At 30.0% G+C, this 19,678-nt stretch overlaps 1 protein-coding gene and 1 long non-coding RNA gene across 2 annotated transcripts; both read left to right on the top strand.

The window, feature by feature from the left end:
* Nucleotides 1–1,386: 1,386 nt before the first annotated feature.
* Nucleotides 1,387–2,456, top strand: LOC136087849 (uncharacterized). Its single transcript, XR_010642118.1, has 3 exons — nucleotides 1,387–1,522; nucleotides 1,952–2,138; nucleotides 2,274–2,456. It is a non-coding gene; the product is annotated as an uncharacterized LOC136087849 (long non-coding RNA).
* Nucleotides 2,457–3,279: 823 nt separating this feature from the next.
* LOC136088234 (uncharacterized) lies at nucleotides 3,280–5,592 on the top strand. Its single transcript, XM_065811918.1, has 3 exons — nucleotides 3,280–3,325; nucleotides 4,006–4,683; nucleotides 5,453–5,592. Exons 1-3 carry the CDS (start codon nucleotides 3,280–3,282, stop codon nucleotides 5,590–5,592), a joined length of 864 nt encoding a protein of 287 aa, XP_065667990.1.
* Nucleotides 5,593–19,678: the final 14,086 nt, after the last annotated feature.

The following is a 19,678-nucleotide window of genomic DNA, read 5'->3' as shown; positions in this document are numbered from 1 at the left end:
TGTAATATGAAGAAATATTGGATATTTTAGCTCTAAATGAGAAATACAATCTGGAACAGAATTTACCAACTTAATGCAAAGAATAATTAAAGTGTTGTCCCAAATGTATTGAATTGCATCCTTTAGGTCACTTGTGTAGTGATTTTCATGTTTTTGACCAATAAATGACCAATGATTTTCTAGCGGATTTGCATTTAGTGAAGTGGCTGGCCATTCTAGGAGCCAAATGTTATTCGTTGCAAACCATTCTAGAGTCATTTTACTTTGTGACATTGTGCGTTATCTTGCATAAGATAACAACCTTCTGCTTCAGAATCAAAAAAAGTGTCCGGTAAGTCAGGTAATTCAGGTAATTCAACAACAACTTCTTAATAAAAAGTAGCATTCAAACGACCTTTGTATAACTTCAATAAACTTATTCCTTTTGCAGAAAAATATCCCCATACAGAAATCGTTTCACCTTCACCGTGTTTTCTTGTTGTAAATTTAAGTAGTAAATCTTTTTCATTAGGAAGACGACATACAAACTTTTAACTCTTTCTATTTCCCAGCAGACACACAACGTTGTACTAACGTTGTATTTATCTTAAAATTGCATTTTACGTTACTTAACGTTTATCCAACGTTGAGTTAACGTAATTTTTTTAACGTAATGTTCTTACGTTGAAATAACGTTGACGCAACGTTAAAAAAACAGAAGTATTAACCTAACATTCTAAAGTTGAGCTAACAAACGGACAACGTAAAAAAACAGAGAAATATTAAGGTAGTTCTGCTAACTATAAAAAAATCTACCTTAATTTTTTCTTTATTTTCTTCTTAAAGATGGCGTGTGAGAAGAGTAAGCGGTAAGTTAAAAAGTAAGAGGTAAGCAAAAGATACTCAAAATGACTCAAAATGAGGTTTTGATTTTAAAAAAAAAAAAAGAAGACCATATATATTACTGATTTGGGGAGAGATGTAGGAAAGTGCTGCTACATTGACTAATTTATGGATAACATGCAAGGTAATGCTGCTACGTCGACTGAGGGTTTGGGTTGGGACAGGTATAGATCAATCGATGTAGCAGCGCTCTCCTACATTTCTCCTCAAGTCAGTAATATATCTGATCTTTGTTTTTTTTAAAAATCAAAACCTCATTTTGAGTCATAGTATCTTTCGCTTACCGTTAGAAGATAGGAAAAAAGCTTAGTTAGAAGGTAATTACCTAAGTTTGAAGCTTTGAGTTGTCTTTTAAAAGACATTCGATAAGTTTTCACAAAATATTTGAAAATAAACAGCGCACAATTATTTAAAACTTTGAATTGCTGATAAAAGTCTTAATAAATGGTTAATTAAAAAAGGTAAAAGATTTGATTTGATTTTTTATTGCTGTCAAACCATGTCCTATAAATTATAAAACAGTTTTTGTTACGTTATAGAATGTTTTATTATGATAAATTAATCTTTCTATTTTAGAAAAATAAATATAAAAATGATTAACTTCTAGATTTTACCATGCTTATTGAATAAATGTTTAACAGTAAGTATTGTATTTCTGAATAAATATATTATAGCAGTGTTTACATACAGTTCTTTTCAGGTTAACCATAAATACTTAGCTCGATACCATTAAAATGTGTTCAAATTTTAATTTTTTTGAATTTTGACAATACAAATTTGTATCCAAATAATAGAAATATTCAAATAATGATGTAACTGCTGTAAAATGCAAAGATAATTAATGATGAGATACATACACAGAAAAATATTTTCATATTATTACCAGTGATGGAGTGAAACATTTCATTTAGGGTATTCATTACTATAATTTTCCTTTTTTTAATCTTATTTTAAGTTTTAAAAGGTTGTGCTACTGTTTTATATTACTTTAATTGAATCAAAATTTTATAGCTAAGTTTAGATTTTTTTTTAAATAAGAGGGAATAATATGTCTAATATTTTACTTTAGATGTAAGGAAACTACAAACGAATATCAAATCGGTTAGAAACTAATACTAATTCAAATAAAGCTGCTATGACGACCCTTTAAATCTGATAGGTACTCACTCCAAGTAGTATAGTATAGTATTTTGAAATCAACTGTGGAAAATGAATTTCTATTAATTGATCACTCTGCTTATATTTCGACAAACAATGTAAGTATATTATTAATTTGAAACCGGAAGATTAATTTTTCATATATCTTCACCAAGCATCTGCTATGCATTAAGTGTAAAAAAAAATCAAATTATAAAGTAAAATAAAGTGTATTTTTAAATTTTCATTTATAGAAAGCAGAGAGAGTCTTCAACAAAAAATCAAATAAATGATCATGTTGCAAATATTGAAAAGGACTCTCCATTGGTAAATAAATCCCAAACAGTATGTATAGAGAATGCAAGCAATTGTTAAGCAGTTATATTTATTAGTGTTTAGTTTCTTTTTGTATAATATAGTATATACTATGCCTATAATCTTCTTGTATATTCACATTTTTTGCATTTTTTTGTATATTCGTTACGTTAAACTAATGAACTAAAAAAAAAAAGATCAACAATATTTTGCAAACTAAAGTTTAACGTTGCCATTTCGTTGTAGAAAAACCTATGTGTTTAGTTTTTTAAGTTCTCTATCGTTTGATATACCACACAAATATAATAAATCAATTATTAATGAGTTGTTAAGATTTTTTATTTCAGCTAGTACACAAAAACTTATTTGTTAATTATCGCAAAATGATTTTAGATTTTTTGCATTTCCCTTGAATACTGACGATGCAATATATATATATATATATATATATATATATATATATATATATATATATATATATATATATATATATATATATATATATATATATACACATACATATATATATATACACACATACATATATATATATATATATATATACACACATACATGTATATATATATATATATATATATATATATATATATATATATATATATATATATATATATATATATATCTGTTATACATATATTATATATATATACATATATAACTAACTTATTATTCCTAGCTTATTTAACAATAATAACAACAACTTAATAAATAAAACATATTATACTCACAAGAGATATTTACTTTGTTGATTTTTGATGTTTTTTATTTAGTTAGAAACAACTTTTTTTTTTTTCCAAAAATTTTATTAAATAAAAAGGCAGACATTCAAAAATGTTAAAACTCACTGTGTAACCAGCATGAAGTGATAAAAACGTAGACTGCAAAAAAAAAAGCACATGTAAATATATTTTTACTTGTGAAAATATGCCTTTGAGGAAAATTAATAAACAAAAGTTTGCTGAGATTAAAAGTAACTATTTTAAAACATTAAAACACGCTTTGCATAGAATTTTAGTTATAACTTTAAGTTAATAACTTTAAGTTATAACTTTAAGTTAAAACTTAAAGACTAGTAACAAATGTACCGCTCCGTATCTAGTGTTGTTTTTAATACTTATTAACCGGTGTTTAATTAAACCTACTACAATGAATTGATATTATACCATATTACTACAGAGGTAGCAAGAATATTATTTCACTTCTAAAAAGTCTATTTATCGTAGAAAATTTATAAAAAATAAAAAACTGGCTACCTCTGTAGTAACATGAAGTGATAAAAACGTAATATATAATAATAATGATAGTAACATAGTCTAATCAATGAATCTTTACGGACACACTAAAACAATTATCCAAACATTTTTTTTTCTATTCTTGGTTTTTAATTTACAAAATGGATCATAAATACTTTTTTATTAACCAATGCTAACTTGTTTTGGTTAAAAAATATTTAAAATATCAAAATTAAATTTTTTTTCAGAACAGTAAGGAAAACCCTATTTCCGCTTCGCGACCCATATTGTACCGTTTAAACTCGGTTGATTTTAACAATATAAACAATCGCTCTCCCCAATCTCCCCGATGAAAAAGTAAATAGTTCTAAATCTGATAGAAATACAAGTACTTCTAGTCAGTCATAATCATACTCAGTCAAATTACCAAAAATAAACCTAAAACCATTTAATGGTCAGCCTGAAAATTGGTTGTCATTTTATGAGAACTTTGAATGTGCAATTGCCAATAACAATGATATATCTGGCATCCAAAAGCTAACGCATCTTCGCAGTTTAGTTGAAGGACGGGCATCTTCTACTATTAAAGGTCTTGCTTTAACTAATAGCAATTTTGATGTTGCCATGAATCTACTTAAAGAGGGGTACAATAATAAACAACTACTCATATCAGCTCACATGACCTTTTTATTTTCATTAGATAATATTAATGATATTAGAGACGCATTAATGCTTCGGAAAACCTATGGCAATCTAGAAATTCAAATACGTAGCTTAGAGAATTTGGGTATAACCTCTTCTATGTATGGTCCTTTGCTTGTACCAATTTTCATGCAAAAATTACCTGAAGAATTAAATCTTATTATCTCAAGACAATTTCAATGCTGTGACTCTTGGGATATAAAAACAATTCTAGAAATTTTTAAACCTAAATTTCAAGCGTATGAAAAGTCAATTTCGAATGCTTCTGCTTATGATCGAAGACCCTTACCTATTGAGACATCCTTATCTATTGAGACATTGCATTCAAGCTCCTCATATAACAATAGAAGAAACTATAGCACTTTTTACAATAAACATCTTGATAAAAATGAAAGTTTTAAGTGCGTCTTCTGTGACAAGGATCATTTGTCCCAACAATGCATGTCTGTAACACAATTAGATACGAGGAGGAAAATTTTAAAAAACGAAAATTGTTGCATCATTTGTTTACGCATTGGACAATTACGTATCTTTCAAATTTGATCTCGCATAAAGTGTTATGAATGTTCAGAGAGACATCATTCAGTCATGTGTGATAAGAAAAATGCTCCGACTACCAGACAACCAACTAACGTCTGTTGCTTTAGTTACTATAAAACCTGGTACCACTGAATTACGTAATTGGATAATTTTATTTGATAGTTGCTCCCAATTGAGTTATGTTTTACCCTATATTCGAGAAAGACTTCATTTAGAAACTATTGATCAAAAGAAAATATCTATTAAAACATTTGGAAATCAGTGAAATCATTTAAAACATTTGGAAATTACTGAAAATCTAGAGAAAGTCCAATTCTGTGTTCTTGATATGAATGGTGCTCGCATTCCCATTTCATGTTTTGTGAAGGATATATGTGCTCCCAATAATGGTCAAAGCATAAAGTTTGCTATTGAGAATTACACCCATTTAAAAGATTTGAGGTTGGCAGACACGAACCTTTTCTTCATTTTGCTGAAGGAAATGTTTGTGTTGATATCCTTATTGGTGCTGATTTCTAATGATCCGTTGTAGATAATGAGATAATTTGAGGTATTGAGGGTCCTGTTGCTATTAAATCCAAAGTTGGTTTTTTTATTGAGTGAAAATGTTTTTGGTATTTCAGATAGTTGTGGTGTGTTTCACTCTCATATTTTGGAAATTGCTTCTGAATTCTGCAATGATAAAACTGTTTTTCATAATTCTATGTCATCTTTTTGGGGTTCTGAAACTATAAGAACAGCAAGATCTGACATTAACATCTGACATACAACCAAAGTTCTTGGTCAAGCATGAGATAAAGGTTTGGACGAATTGACATATTCATTTAATGATATTCTTGAAACCGTTAAAAATATTCCTTTAAAAAGAGATGTTATGAAATTTATTGCCAGTATTTTTGAGCCAATGGGACTTATTAATCCTGTCGTCGTCAAATGTAAGTGCTTCATTCAGAGATTGTGTGTTAAAAAATTTTCTTGGGATGACTTGTTGTTTGGACACGCTTTAGATGAGTTTAGATGAACGACATCATACTAGATTTTCGTTTATTAAATAAAAATTTGTCTTGATGGATTCTAACTGACTCTTACTGATCCAACACTAATATTAAACTTGAGTTTCATGCCTTTGCCGATGCAAGCCTAAAAGCTTTTGGTTGTTGTATCTATCTTAGATGTATTATTAATGAATCACACTGTTTTTTCTCACTCATTGCCTTTAAACCTAGAGTGGCCCCCATAATTAAATCAACAAATCCAAGACTGGAGTTAAGAAAAAAAAGCATCAATAAAGTGCTTCAAATTAGTACATAACCTTGCAATGGCTTCAAAAAATGTTTTAAATTGTTATGCATCTGACCTTGCCATCATTAAAAGTTATTTGTATTTAAAAACTAAAGAATTTATTTTTTTTCCTTTTTTGCCACTTTCTAAGGATTTTGAGCCACTGTGTGCCTTCGACGTTAGACGTTGAGTACTTGTACGTTGACTTGTTACATCCGCGCCCAACATGCATTACTTTGCATTTCTCAACGTTGAAATGCAAGAGCCAAATATGTGATCATTCCACTGCTCTGTCAACGTTATCTTGGAGAGTGATGTTGTCCGACTCCTTTTTAATTATCCCTATTATTTTGCTGTCGTCGGCAAACAGTTTCATATGATGAGTAATACTGTCCGGCAGGTTGTTTACAAAGAATACGAATAGCAATGGGCCGAGCCTTGAGGCACTCCACTATTGACTGATTTCCATTGAGAAGTAATGCCGTTTATAACCACTCGTTGACATCGATCCAGTCAACGAGAGCGCCTTGAATACCGTACGCTCTTAGCTTATGAAGAAGGCGTTTATGTGGTACTTTGTCGAACGCCTTTGCAAAGTCTGTGTAAATGACGTCTACTGTGTGTCTGCAGTGAGTTGTTTCCGTCATGATGTCCCGAGTTTCTAATAGGTTTGATACGCATCTCTTACGACGAATAAAGCGATGCTGGTTTGGAGAAATTAGACCATTAGCAACGCAGTGTTCCATTATTCTTTTTTGTAAAATACTTTCCATAATTTTGCAAGGTAAAGAACTGAGCAAGACTGGCCGGTAGTTGGATACTTTTAGCCTACTCCCTTTTTTAAAATAGGTGTTACATTCGATTTTTTCCACAAGCCAGGAACTACACCAGTTGCAAACGAGCACTTATAGATAAGCGAAAGAGGCTTGGCTAAGGTAGCTGAAATTTACTAAGGACCCGTGGATGTAAGCCATCGTAGCCGGTTAATTTTCTTTCATCAAGGTTGTTTATGCATTTTTGTACTATATTGATAGAGAAATTTGCTGGATCGATGACACAAACTGCTTCAGTACGACTTTCAAAGCCTAGCATTGAACCTTCGGGCTCTAAAACAAAGATTTGAAATAGTTGATTGAAAATAGTTATTTAACGATGCGCATATATCGCTGGTATCGGTTGTGATGTTGCTATTGACCGTTTTAAGCGATGTAATGTTGTTACTTACGCTCTGCTTGCTTCTTAATATGCATGTAAGCGTTTAGGGTTGCTTTCGGAATCTCTGACGAGTAGCTCTTTGCAAATTGACCTTCGATGAAGCAGTGTGCTTGGCCCATTGGAATGTCACCAAAATAATCGCCTTGTTTAATGAAGATTACGTTATAATAAGATCGAGTGTGCTAGTAGGCTCGACGTGTTGACTACTACGGTAGGTTGGTTAAGTGACATTCATCAAGGCACTACTGAAACCTGATGTTGCCTTGACGCTCACCTCTCACGTGAGCAACAGTTGCAATGCCGCCGTTAACTTCGATAGACTCATAAGATTTATGGCTAAAATTAAAATCGCCATACAGTAGTATTGCAGAGCAGTTTATATTAGGCAGTATCTGTTGAGCGGTAGTGATCAATGTGATACATATAGTAAGAATTTGATAATTTTCGTCGTATGGACGATATAAGAAGCCATAGAGAAATGATTCTTGACCAAGTTTTATTTTTCGCCAGGTTTGCTCAATTTATGTTGAGTTGAGCTGAGTAGAACTAACTTCACTGACTATGATATCGTCTCTTGTGTAAATTGCAACTCCACCGCTCCTTTTGTCTCTGTCTTTGCGATGTGGTTGGTAGCCAGGTACGGCAATGTCTGATAAATCTGTGAACCAAGTTTCCACAAAAGATATGACGTGTGGCCGGCTGAATATATGTAGAGCTGATAGTCTAGCAATGAGCTCTTGGCGTTTTTTATTTTTGAGTGAACATGGTTTGTTTGCCCAGTAACACAGATGGCTAAGTGAAACTGTAGAAGCGTCGGGTTGTATCGGTTTTATTTCTGCTTTAGTTATTGGTCTAGGACGTCTAGTTGGCAGTGGAGATTTTTGAGTTAAGAGCGGCTGTGCGGCTAGCGTAGTCTGATAGAGCTTTGGTTGGGGATGAAAATACGTAGCACTGATTGGACACTAATTTGATGACATCGATGCAACAGATGCGACCTGTTTTTCAATGTATAATATTCCGAAACGGATTATCGAGAATATTAGCAGCGGCAAGTTTGTCGTTAAGCTTTTTGAGTTAGGTGCGTGTGGTGTTAAACTCGGTTTGTTGCTCTGGCGTTCTGTCTTCACGTACTTAGACACCCTTGTATATCTCTTGTTTGTAGTGTGCTTATTTTTTGAGTATTTTCGCTCGAGATGAAAGATTTGATAACGAAACCTAGATAATGTTCGAGTTTGACAAATTTTGTTTTGCTTTTGCTTGATTTGAGGCGGTTAACACGTGCGATACCAGTAACATCCTCCAATCCTGTTGCTACAAAAAAATGCTCAACAAGCTTTTTATCATCTACAGTACTAGACTTATTAGAACCGACTACAATGACATTTAACTCGCGACTTCAAATATTTTTATTTTGAGCAACAATAAAAGTACTTAACTGCTGCCATTGCTGCTTGCTCTCATCTGATTTGTCCTTAAGCAAAGATGCAAATGATGGTGTGGCTGTTGATTTTATTTCTTTCATCTCATTAATTTGTTTTACCAGTAAGTCAATTTTATCTTTCAGGGCTTTTTCTCTTAATTCACAAGATCGTTTCTCTTCCGCTAGTGCAACAAGTAGAGTTGATCATAAGAGCAATATCGTTCTGGTAACTTTTTATGAGAGTAGCATTTAAATCCTTTAGATCTAGTGCCGCTTTAAAAGCGTTGTTAGCTATTTCTTCGATTACTAACATAATTAGCAATGAAATGCAATTAACAATTACAAGTTTTTAAATTTTTAATATTTGTTACAATTTATTACAAATTTTAAAAATTTAATTTAAAGTTTCAATAAAATTGATATTTTATTTGATTATATGAATATACCTTAATCACAGTTCACAAATATAGGTTTTAGATATAAAATGATATGACCCCGGAAGTTTCAATGGATTTAGGTCACTAATATCATACATTATGAGGATCTGACTTTTAAAAAAATCTAATATGTGGCCCTTTTTGAGAAAATTCAGTTTGAAAATTGCGAAAATTTCATAAAATTTTGAAGGATTTTTAATAGTTTAACTTCTTTAACTAGTATTTAAATCAATAATATGGTTGATAATACAATGTTTATTATTACTTTTTGTTAAATATAACAAGACTGAAAAATTTTAGTTAAAAAATCAATGAAAATATATCCTTTAATAATATATTAAAACTTTGACAAGGTTCTTTAATTACAGGTTATTTTTATCTTTATCAGAAAAGTATAAATTATAGTATAACATAAATTATAATGAAATACCCATGTACTGGCACAGACAATATTATTAAAAGCAAAAAAGTACATTTTATATTCTACCTCCTTACAGTATTCTTGGGAACCACGTAAGATTGCGTGATTGCGTGAATGTCTTCTTTGTAATTGGGATCCAAACTGTTTCCGAATGTTGCTTGAACTACGACGCGGAACTTTTGCAGGGGTTTTAATAGAGGTAGTAGCTCTGCTGGTTACAGATTTTCCAGCTCATAGAATTGTTCTAGCATCCATTTTGAAGTATTTCCATCATAAGTTTCACTTAGATATCCTTTTCTTAAACATCCTAAGCTTGAAACCCACATCTCAAACTCGGGCCACAATTTGGTTAGGAATGATGACATATAATTTACAAGGCCCATCAGTATGTGAAGTTCTGTCAAAGGTATAACATCTAACATCAACATGGATTTGTCTTCTTCCTTGATCAAGCAAGGCTTCACAATATTCGATGTAAAAATAGTATTTATTAAAGTCTGATAATATGCAGTACTTTTTAAGGCAAAGCATTATCTTTGATATATATTATTAACATCACCTTGAAGTCCTGCATCCTTTTGTGTGGCGATCCAGCCTCGCAATATAGTATATACCAATCATCTAAAGATCTCAAAGTTCTGAGATCTCCAGCAGCAATACTTGATGTACCTTCACACCAGGCACATGAATGTTTTCCTCCATGTGCCTAGAATAATTTATATAAGGTTCATGATTTACATTTTATCAAGTAGTACATGCATATACTTGCATGTACTACTTTTTACATTACTTGAACACATATATATGTGTTCAAGTAATGTAAAATATATACAAATTTGGATTATAATATATATGTTACCAAAATTCCCAACTATATATTGATAAGTTTCATTTTTAATGCCAGAGAATATTTGCATTCGTGCAGATATATGCTCTCGACAATCTGCAATAAGTTATCATGTGTCTCTTGTAAGTTATCTGCATATGCAAAAACGACAGAACCATTGGTTTGAGAGTATGTTCCTTTGTCCCCATGTCGTCCTCTCTTTCTTTTTCAGGCTCGAATATGTTACAGATTACTTTCAAGGAACCTCCACTTAAATTGAACATGAAATTGAGGGAACATTTTACTAAATACTATATCAAAAGAATGCTAAACTTTTAACCTTGGTTACCTGAATCAATTAAAACTCTGACGAAGGTGCAGTAGTAGTTTTGCCTTCTGAAATCCATCACAAAGCTGAGAAACTCTGTAAGGTCTTTAAAAAAAGTAAGGTCTCTTGAAACTACCTTTGTAAGCCTATCGTTTATCTTATCTTCAGCTTGAATTGTCTTAACAGCATACAAATCTGAAAGGATCTTGCTCCTCTCGTCTAGTTTTGCCTTCATGAATGATTCAAATTTAATATCGCATTTTCGAAGCCCCTGCAACATCTGCTTATTCATATACTGACTAAGTCCTAATTTATATATTAGAGGCTGGATCTCTTCAAATTTTACTTTCTTTTTTTATTCAATTTGTTTGCCAAGAATTACAGGAATTAATGCTACTCCTGTAATAAAATTTAATAACTGCTCTTACATATTTGAAAAAGAGCTAATACTGAAAATATGAAAATTTTTATTTCACATGTTATTTATAGTATATTAGATAGGAAACCTAACCTGTTGAAATACTGATCTTTTCTCCAAGGTTTGTCTGTGAAGATATATAGATGTTTTTGAGCAGAGTTGAAGTAACTTACTGTTGTACCTTTGATGATCTGCTACTTAGGTGGCTTGAAACATTTACCTTCTCCTGCCCAAGAGAACATTTGTGGGGTAAACCTTTACCAAGGCTACAAAAGCAGTTAGGGCATAAAATAAGAGGTTTTTCTGACTTCGACTTTTCAATTCTAGCTTTAGTTTTCTCTAGCACCCTATGATCCATGGACTTTACCATAGAACAGACTGTACACTGTATGATACAGTCGCTTCCAGACTTGAAAAGCATTAGGTCCGCTTGCTTCCAGTTTTCAGTAACATTTATTGGTATAGGATTATTGGAAGCCAGCTTGCACATGTATGATTTGTATGATGAACAAATTCCTTATAATAAAATTAAAGTTATGAATTCAAAAATAATATCTGTTTTAAACGAAGAACATTGTTGTGAGGGAGCTGTAAGAGCTGTTTTCTTTTTAAAAAAAAATTCGTTCAATACATATTAAATTGTCAAAACAACTGTCAAAACACAATATTAAATTGATTACAATACTTAACCTATTGTATTTAAAGTTTTAATGTAAGTTTTACCTGTTGGATACTCAAACACATGTCTTGAATAGTTGGGATTGATATGCTCTTTGATAAATTTCTCCAGTGTCAGGTTTATCGGTATACAATTTAAAACTTTCAGGTGGCAGCAAGCACAAACCATTCTCTGATTGTCCTCGTGACTTCTCTTATACTTATTATTTTTAAAGAGTAGGCGTGGCATAACCTTTTGGTTCTTTAAACTAGTTTTGTAGATTTTAATTTTTTATTTTTGCAGACTATCTATTTAAGACATATAAGTATATATCTTTCTACATATCTAAGTTTCGAAAGTGAGCATAAAAAGACAGTAAAAACTAGAATAAGTGTTTATAAGAAATACTATTTTATTGTAATCCATTATGTATAGAGATATATAGATATATGTAAATAATAAAAACGAGAATACATAAAAAATATTACGACTGCAATAGCAGAATCATTATGTTAACATATATACATATATATATATATATATATATATATATATATATATATATATATATATATATATATATATATATATATATATATATATATATATATATATATATATATATATATATATATATATATATATATATATATGACTAGTTATGCAATATAGCTACAAATATTGATATAGAATGGGAATCAGATCTAATTTTTCGGGTTTTTAACTAAAATGTCATAGTCTTGTTATATTTAACAAAAAATAATAATAAACATTGTATCATCAACCATATTGTTGATTTAAATACTAATTAAAGAAGTTAAACCATTAAAAATCTTAAAAAAATATTATGAAACTTCCGGGGTCATATCATTTTATACCTAAAACCTATATTAATGAACTGTGTAATATATACTTTAATATAATAATGTTATACGTATATAACTTACTAATATTAGTAATTTGATTACAAATATTAGTAAATATATAGTGATAAATTTTCCGTAAATATATTTATCAATTGATAATAATTTTTGGATTTTGTCAAGGCACAAAAAATGCAAAAAAAAATTAAGAAAAAAGTTGAAAATTTATTCTCAAAACTTAATGAATAGAACAATAGATTAGAAAATATCGTTTACACGTTTAAACGTTGGCGGTTAAACTACGAGCAAAAATTGAAAGGTTTACAAAACTCTTTAAAACAAGAAAAAAAATTTAAAAAACTCTGTAAAAATAAATGCGAACTAAAGCATAAATAAAATCTTAGTCACAACTATTTTTACAATAATAATATATAAATAAAAATATATATAATAAAATATAAGTATATATAAATATAGGTGCACGAAGTACGACAAAACTGTTATTGTAGACACGAATATAGGCAATATAATATACTATGATTTGAAAGTTGAAAATAAATAATACGCTAATAAGATGAAGCAATAATAGAGAAAGAAATAATGTTAGAATAAAGAAAATAAGAGGAAAAAGAAATAAAAAGAATACGAAAAAAAAAATATATATATATAAAGCCCTGAAAACTAAGGTCGAACAAAAACACGTCTTATCGACTCAAAGGCTAAAGCGTAATATTGAACATGACTTAAACAATATAATCATTTTCAAACAGTACTTGAACATTTATAAAACGATGGAAGACTGAGTACCTAACAGAACTGAGGGAGTTCCATAAATCTAAACGAAGTATTGGTAGCGTTCAAATAACTGTCGACGACATTGTTTTGATAGAAGATGGAAATCACGTTTCCATCTTTAGACCCAAAAAACTTGTTCCTGTTGAATACACGAATCAAAAAGAAGGCATTAATGAACTTAAACTTACATTTGTAAATAAAAATGACATTCCTCTTGTAATAAAACATGGAATAAAAGACGGAATAAAAAGAATTTACGGCTTTTTGTTGTTAAGTGAAAATATGTAAAATGGAAGCTTATATTTTTAGAGAAATAACCTTGAAGTATCGTATTGATTTGATACCTATTTACCTTTAGCTTAGTAGATCACTTTCAAGATTCTATAGGGGAAAGCATTAAGGATACAACTTTTTGATTACATTGCCACATATTTTATAGATACGATTTTTGTAAATTGCAAACTCGTGGTATTAAAATTTAATAACCCTGCTAAAAAGTATTTTTATCATGGTTAATTAAAGAAATTTATAACTGTTCGAAAAAAACACTGATTTGTTAAGGTCCATCAACTCGAAAATAGCGTCATTAGAGGTTATGGATAATAATGGTATAATAAAAACAAAATGCAATATTATTGAGATTTAAATCTTTTACAGAAAACAAAAAAGTTTTATTTTCGGTGTAAATCCGGTCTAGTTTATATTATAATTTATCAAGTATGTAATATATACTAGATAAACTATAATATAAACTAGACTGGATTCACACCAAAAATAAAACAAGTTTCAACAGTAGTATTTTAAACACGTTTTATGCTTTTTTCATTATTTAACTAAAATAATACTTTAGTTTATCTAGTAGTTTATCTTTAAATAAATTGAGGTTTTTAAACTTTATTGTTGCAATAGGTAAAGTTATCAACTGAAACAAAAATTTAAAACAAATTTTTTTTCAGAGTTTGACTGAACAGTTTGTGGAAATAATCAGTATTATTTATTTTAACTTTATTTAAAAATATGACCAATTTTTTTTTATCACTAACTCTTTTTACGTCATCTTTAATGTTGTTTTAGCTAAACATTAATAAGTTAGTAAAGTAGGAAATTAGAGATAAACGATTTGTTGTTCAGGAGATTAAAGATTAATAAGTTAGTGACGCAGGAGATTAGAGAGTAAGAGACTAGTTGCTCAAAGATTAGAGAAGTTGTTTTCTTATAAAGAGATCACAAATTTGCTCCACTATTTTATCAGTAATACCATTTAACAAATTTTAAATACAATGATAAACTGAATATTCTTCTTATATTTTTAAACGGTAAAAATATTAGGTTGTATTGCTTTTTTTCCAGTTAAGTGCCAATTTTTTAGTTAATTAGGTTACGTATCACAGAGCATCGCGGAATAGGATTTAACCAGGAAGTCCACGCCTTCTTCCTTACCAATGTTGCATATATGACCGGAGCTGGCTGCGAACCACAGACCTACAGTTCTGAAGCCAGAACTTTAATCACTACACCACAGCTGCTATACTACACAACAGCTGCAATATGAAAGAGCGATTGCTATATTCTGACTCTTTGGCAAACAGAAAACGCTAACCTGCTTTTTTTCGAATTTTAAAATTAGTAGCGCATTAGCGCAATAACTCAACGCAGTTAATGCATATTGTTTTATATTATTTTAAATTTTTTTTTTATTTAATGTAAAAATTTAAACGTGAAAACAACAAAATTCGATGTATGGCTAGTTAGACTTTAAAAGTTTAAACTCTTAAGGTTTATTCAAAAGTCTGAATTCAAATTTTAAATATTACTGTGACATGCATCACCTGTATATTACACTGCCTTTTTTTTTTTATTTACGTATGTTTACATTATCGTCTTTGTTGATTTTTACATCTTCTTTAAATTACAGGGGGTTATTTAAAAGTATATCAGATTCTGTACAGAACGTGTTTTATACGTTTATAACGAATTAAAACGTTGAAACACGTATTTTATACGTCTTAAAAAGTTTTGTGCACGTAGGGATGTAAAACAGCGGGTAGAATTTAAATTTTATTCAGCGAATCCAGAAGACAAAAGAAAAAAACAGACTTATAAAACAAGCAAATCAATCTTTTGTTTTATATAATGAACCAATGAATGTTGTTTCGAACCATATTAAAATAATACTTGAAAATAGATTTACGAATAGATTTGAAGGCCATATTTACTAGTCACTTTCAAGAGTAAATTTTGCAAAATGCAGAAACTCTAAAACGTTCTGTATCAGTTTTGTTGTTGTTGTTTTATAATAAATTTTTTCTGAGATTACTTATTTGCTTAAATATCAAAAGCAATTTCATGCTTCTGTATATGCTTTGAACATGTTTAATACTTAAATACTAGTTAAAATAATCAAGTAGCCTATACAGTATTTTTATTCTAAGATTATTATTAATCCCAACCTTTTTTAAACTACTGGTAACACTCTACAAATCTTATTTATTATTTTTATAGTGTAACATGTCGTCATGGAAATAATACTTATAAATTGTGCAAAAAGGAAATTGCACTTTGTAATAGTGAAATTAAGGTGTCCTAGTATCAGTGGTGCTTAATTTTCTTTGAAGTGATAAGTAGTGCTGAAAATCATTGATTAATTTTGTTAATATGCTTTGAATTGTTTTGTTGAAATACACAAACCTTGCATGAGATTTTTCAAACCTGAAAAAAAAATGATATCCAGCAATTATTAACTTTATTATAAATTATAACGTAACATAAATACAAGTTATTTTTCAAACAGTGAATTAAAAACAAAAATAGGCTTAAGCTGTAGATATATGGTAAGTACAGACTTTAAAATTTTGGGATGGCAGATATCAAATTATTTCCTGGATAGCCAAACGAGTCTTCAGATTAGATACAACAATAATCAGCTTTATTCAAGGAAAGATGTGTCTTCATGTTATAAACAGACAGCTTTGTTTAATAAAAGTAGTTCCAGATCTCAACCTTAGATTTTGTCAAAGAATATTGTAAATTTAAACAGAAAACAGGATATCATCTGCAAGAGTATTTTCAATTTGAAAATTAGTTCATCAAGCTGGAACTTATATTCAACTGAAAATCAGTTCATCAAACTGGAACTTATTTACAGGTTATGAAAGATTTGAAAAAATTTGTCACTGGTCTTCTTGCTCTAAATTAGAGTGCAGAACGTTCTACTAAAACTTGGTTAAGATTTCATTGAAACAATCAAAAACAAAAGAAAACGATCAAGCAAATTTAAATGCTGTTGCTGATCATTGTTTAAAGTTTAAAATAAAAAATGAAAAATCTTAAATAAAAACTTTTGCATATAAATAGCCTCTGAACAAAAGATGTACAATTCTGAAAATGTTTTATATTTACAATACACAGCAAACAATGTTAACTAGCAACTTTTGCAGATATGCCATTTCCAAGAAAATGAAATATGTTTTTTAGTCATATTCCTAATGCTCAAGCTTTAAAAAGCGTTCTTGTATATCTTGTAAGCAATAAAAAACTTTCTTCTGTTCTTGTACATACAGATTTTTTTTTTTGCAACACTATACCTTTACTAAATGATTTTCATATATCAAATAAGCACTTTTGAGAACTCAAGGATTAAAAGATTTGTAATCAAAAACATGTGTTGTATAAATGTGTTGTATAAATGTGTTGTATAAATGTGTTGTATGTGAGTAAAACTCAAAAATATGCTTATTATACAATTGTTTTATAATAAAGTCTGAGTTTATACTTAAATATAACAACACGTAACGTGCCGTTTGTTTTAGGTCAATTAAAAAAACATTTCTACGGTCAAATAAAATGATAATTTAAATTCATGGTGTATGATCGTACTGCAAGTTTTTGATATATGTATTACATACATATTTGATATCAAGTAACCATGACCGAGACCATGTTTTTTCAAACCGAGATTAGACCGAGACGAGAAGTTAGTACTTCTCGTGAGACCGAGAACGAGACGAGAAGTTTAACAACTTTTGAAATCAAATTTATTAAAATCCATTAAAAAATTAAAAATGTACACATGGTCTTGACAAATAGACACAAATGACATTTGTCAAATGTAAACAACTTTTTCAAATATTAATTCAGAATTTTTTTGCAAAACTTTCCCAACAAGACAATGTTTTCTCTGATTAAGATTATTTGTTCTACTTTTTCTGGGTGTAAGTTGTGCCTGGATGATCGGACGACATTTCCACCTGAGCTAAAAACTCACTCTGATTTAGTTGAACTTGATGGAATAGCTAAAATTTGGCTAGCTAATGAAGAGAGTTCTGGCAATGTATTTGAATGTAATTTCCACCAAAATTTTTGTTGTTTGAAATTTTTTGAAGAGCTTCAAGTGAAGTCCCTTTAAAGCAGGATTTAAGTAGTTTGCTGCAGCACTCAATAAGTTTCCAGTGTGACAAAGAGGAAATCTTTTCTCAGTGCAGCTTTTAAAGTTTTTTACATACAAGGCACCGTAGCCATTTTTTCCATCCATGACAAAATTGATCAATTTTGTCATGGATTAAATAAAGAGAATCGGTGACAGTGTTAATTGTTGGAATAGACTCAGCAAACTACGTTTCTGTAGCTTCTTTAAGTGATGCCAAAATTTCTACTGCTCCCTCGATTGATTTCCATTGTGATGCACTGATGGTGAATAAAAATATCTTCATTTGCACATAAGCTGATAATTACACTCTTTAGATGTAGGACAGAAGCCATGCAATCCAGTTCACTATTCCATCTTGTGTCAACAGATTGGCGTAACTGTCTAAAATGGATTCCTTGAGCGTCTGATTCTGATTCAAGCAACTCAGCTGCAACTGTTGAATGGTGAATTAAAGAAGCCAAATCTTTGCATGTTTGCAACGCATCATCCATTCCAGCAGTCATTCCAAAAGAGTCTCGAACTGCACATTGCAAAATATGATTGTTGCACAAGTATTGGTCAAGGCGCTTTGACAATTTGACTGCAAGTTTCATGTTTCTTGCCTGGTCGTTCACGCAGTACATTGGCAAATCAGCAGGCAAATTTAGTTCTTCTAAGAAAGAATCCAGCTTTCCTTCACTTAAGATACCTTTGTGTCTGCCTGGAAACTGTTGGACATGGGGTGTCCAGTAATGTAGTCTCCAATTTTTGTCAATAGCATGAAAAGTCCAAGAGATGTAGCTGTCCTGAGCTCTAGAAGTCCAAAGGTTAGAAGTAAATGCAGCACTTTTTAGATTTGGCGTAATCAACGTTATTATGCTCTTCATTCCAGCTTGAACTTCTCTTGACCGAATTGAAAGCTTTCTTGAATATGTTGTTCTCTGATTAAGGCTCAGTTAAGGGTTTGCAATGTCAAACAATTTCTTGAAACCTCTTTCTTCGACTCCTGAAAAGGATGCTAGATCAGTGCAAAAATAATCCAGCATTGCAGAGTCAAACTGTTTTTGAATGGAACTTTTTTTGTCATATTTGGACTTTGTTTCAAGCATTTCACCCATGGTTCGTTGTTTCTTCTTAGGAGGAGGAAGAAGAGAGTCGTCAATTTTTTTCAGAATACTCAACGTAATCTTGGCTGTGTTTTTTTTCGTGGTGACGATGAAGCTTGCTTGTGTTTCCATCTTTTGTTTTCAAAGACTTTTTGCACGCCTTACATTCAGCACCGTCACTTGTTTTTAGAAAATATCTCCAGATTTTGTTTTTTCTTGGTGACATTTTTGATTGTTGAAATGAGGCAAGAATATTTTTTTTCAATATGAACAATATGTGTCATGTTGAATTCCACTGGTAAACTAATGAAATTGCACAATTTTATACAAAAAGTTTTTGTATTTAAAATCTATTTAAAAATATTTAAAAGCTAATTAAAATTTTTCAAATAGATTTTTTTTTAAAATTTAATTAAAAAATCTAATTAAAAATCTAATTAAAAATTTAATTTGTTTTTGTCAAAAACAAATTAAGTTTTTAATTACATTTATTAAAATCACGGAGTCAAAATATTAATGATTTAAAAAAACAAATTATTAAGCATTTTGTAAATTATAATAATTTTTAATTTGGAAAATAATATAATATTTAAGTCTCGCTCTACTTCTCGCGAGAATTCTCTAATTTTTGTTTCTCACGAGAAGTCCCATTTCTTACGAGAAACGAGAACGAGAC

This window comes from Hydra vulgaris, chromosome 12 (assembly GCF_038396675.1).
Source record: "Hydra vulgaris chromosome 12, alternate assembly HydraT2T_AEP".
NCBI classification, from domain to species: Eukaryota; Metazoa; Cnidaria; class Hydrozoa; order Anthoathecata; family Hydridae; genus Hydra; species Hydra vulgaris.
Note: the sequence above shows the minus strand (reverse complement) of the source record. Positions and strands in the feature narration are given on the sequence as shown.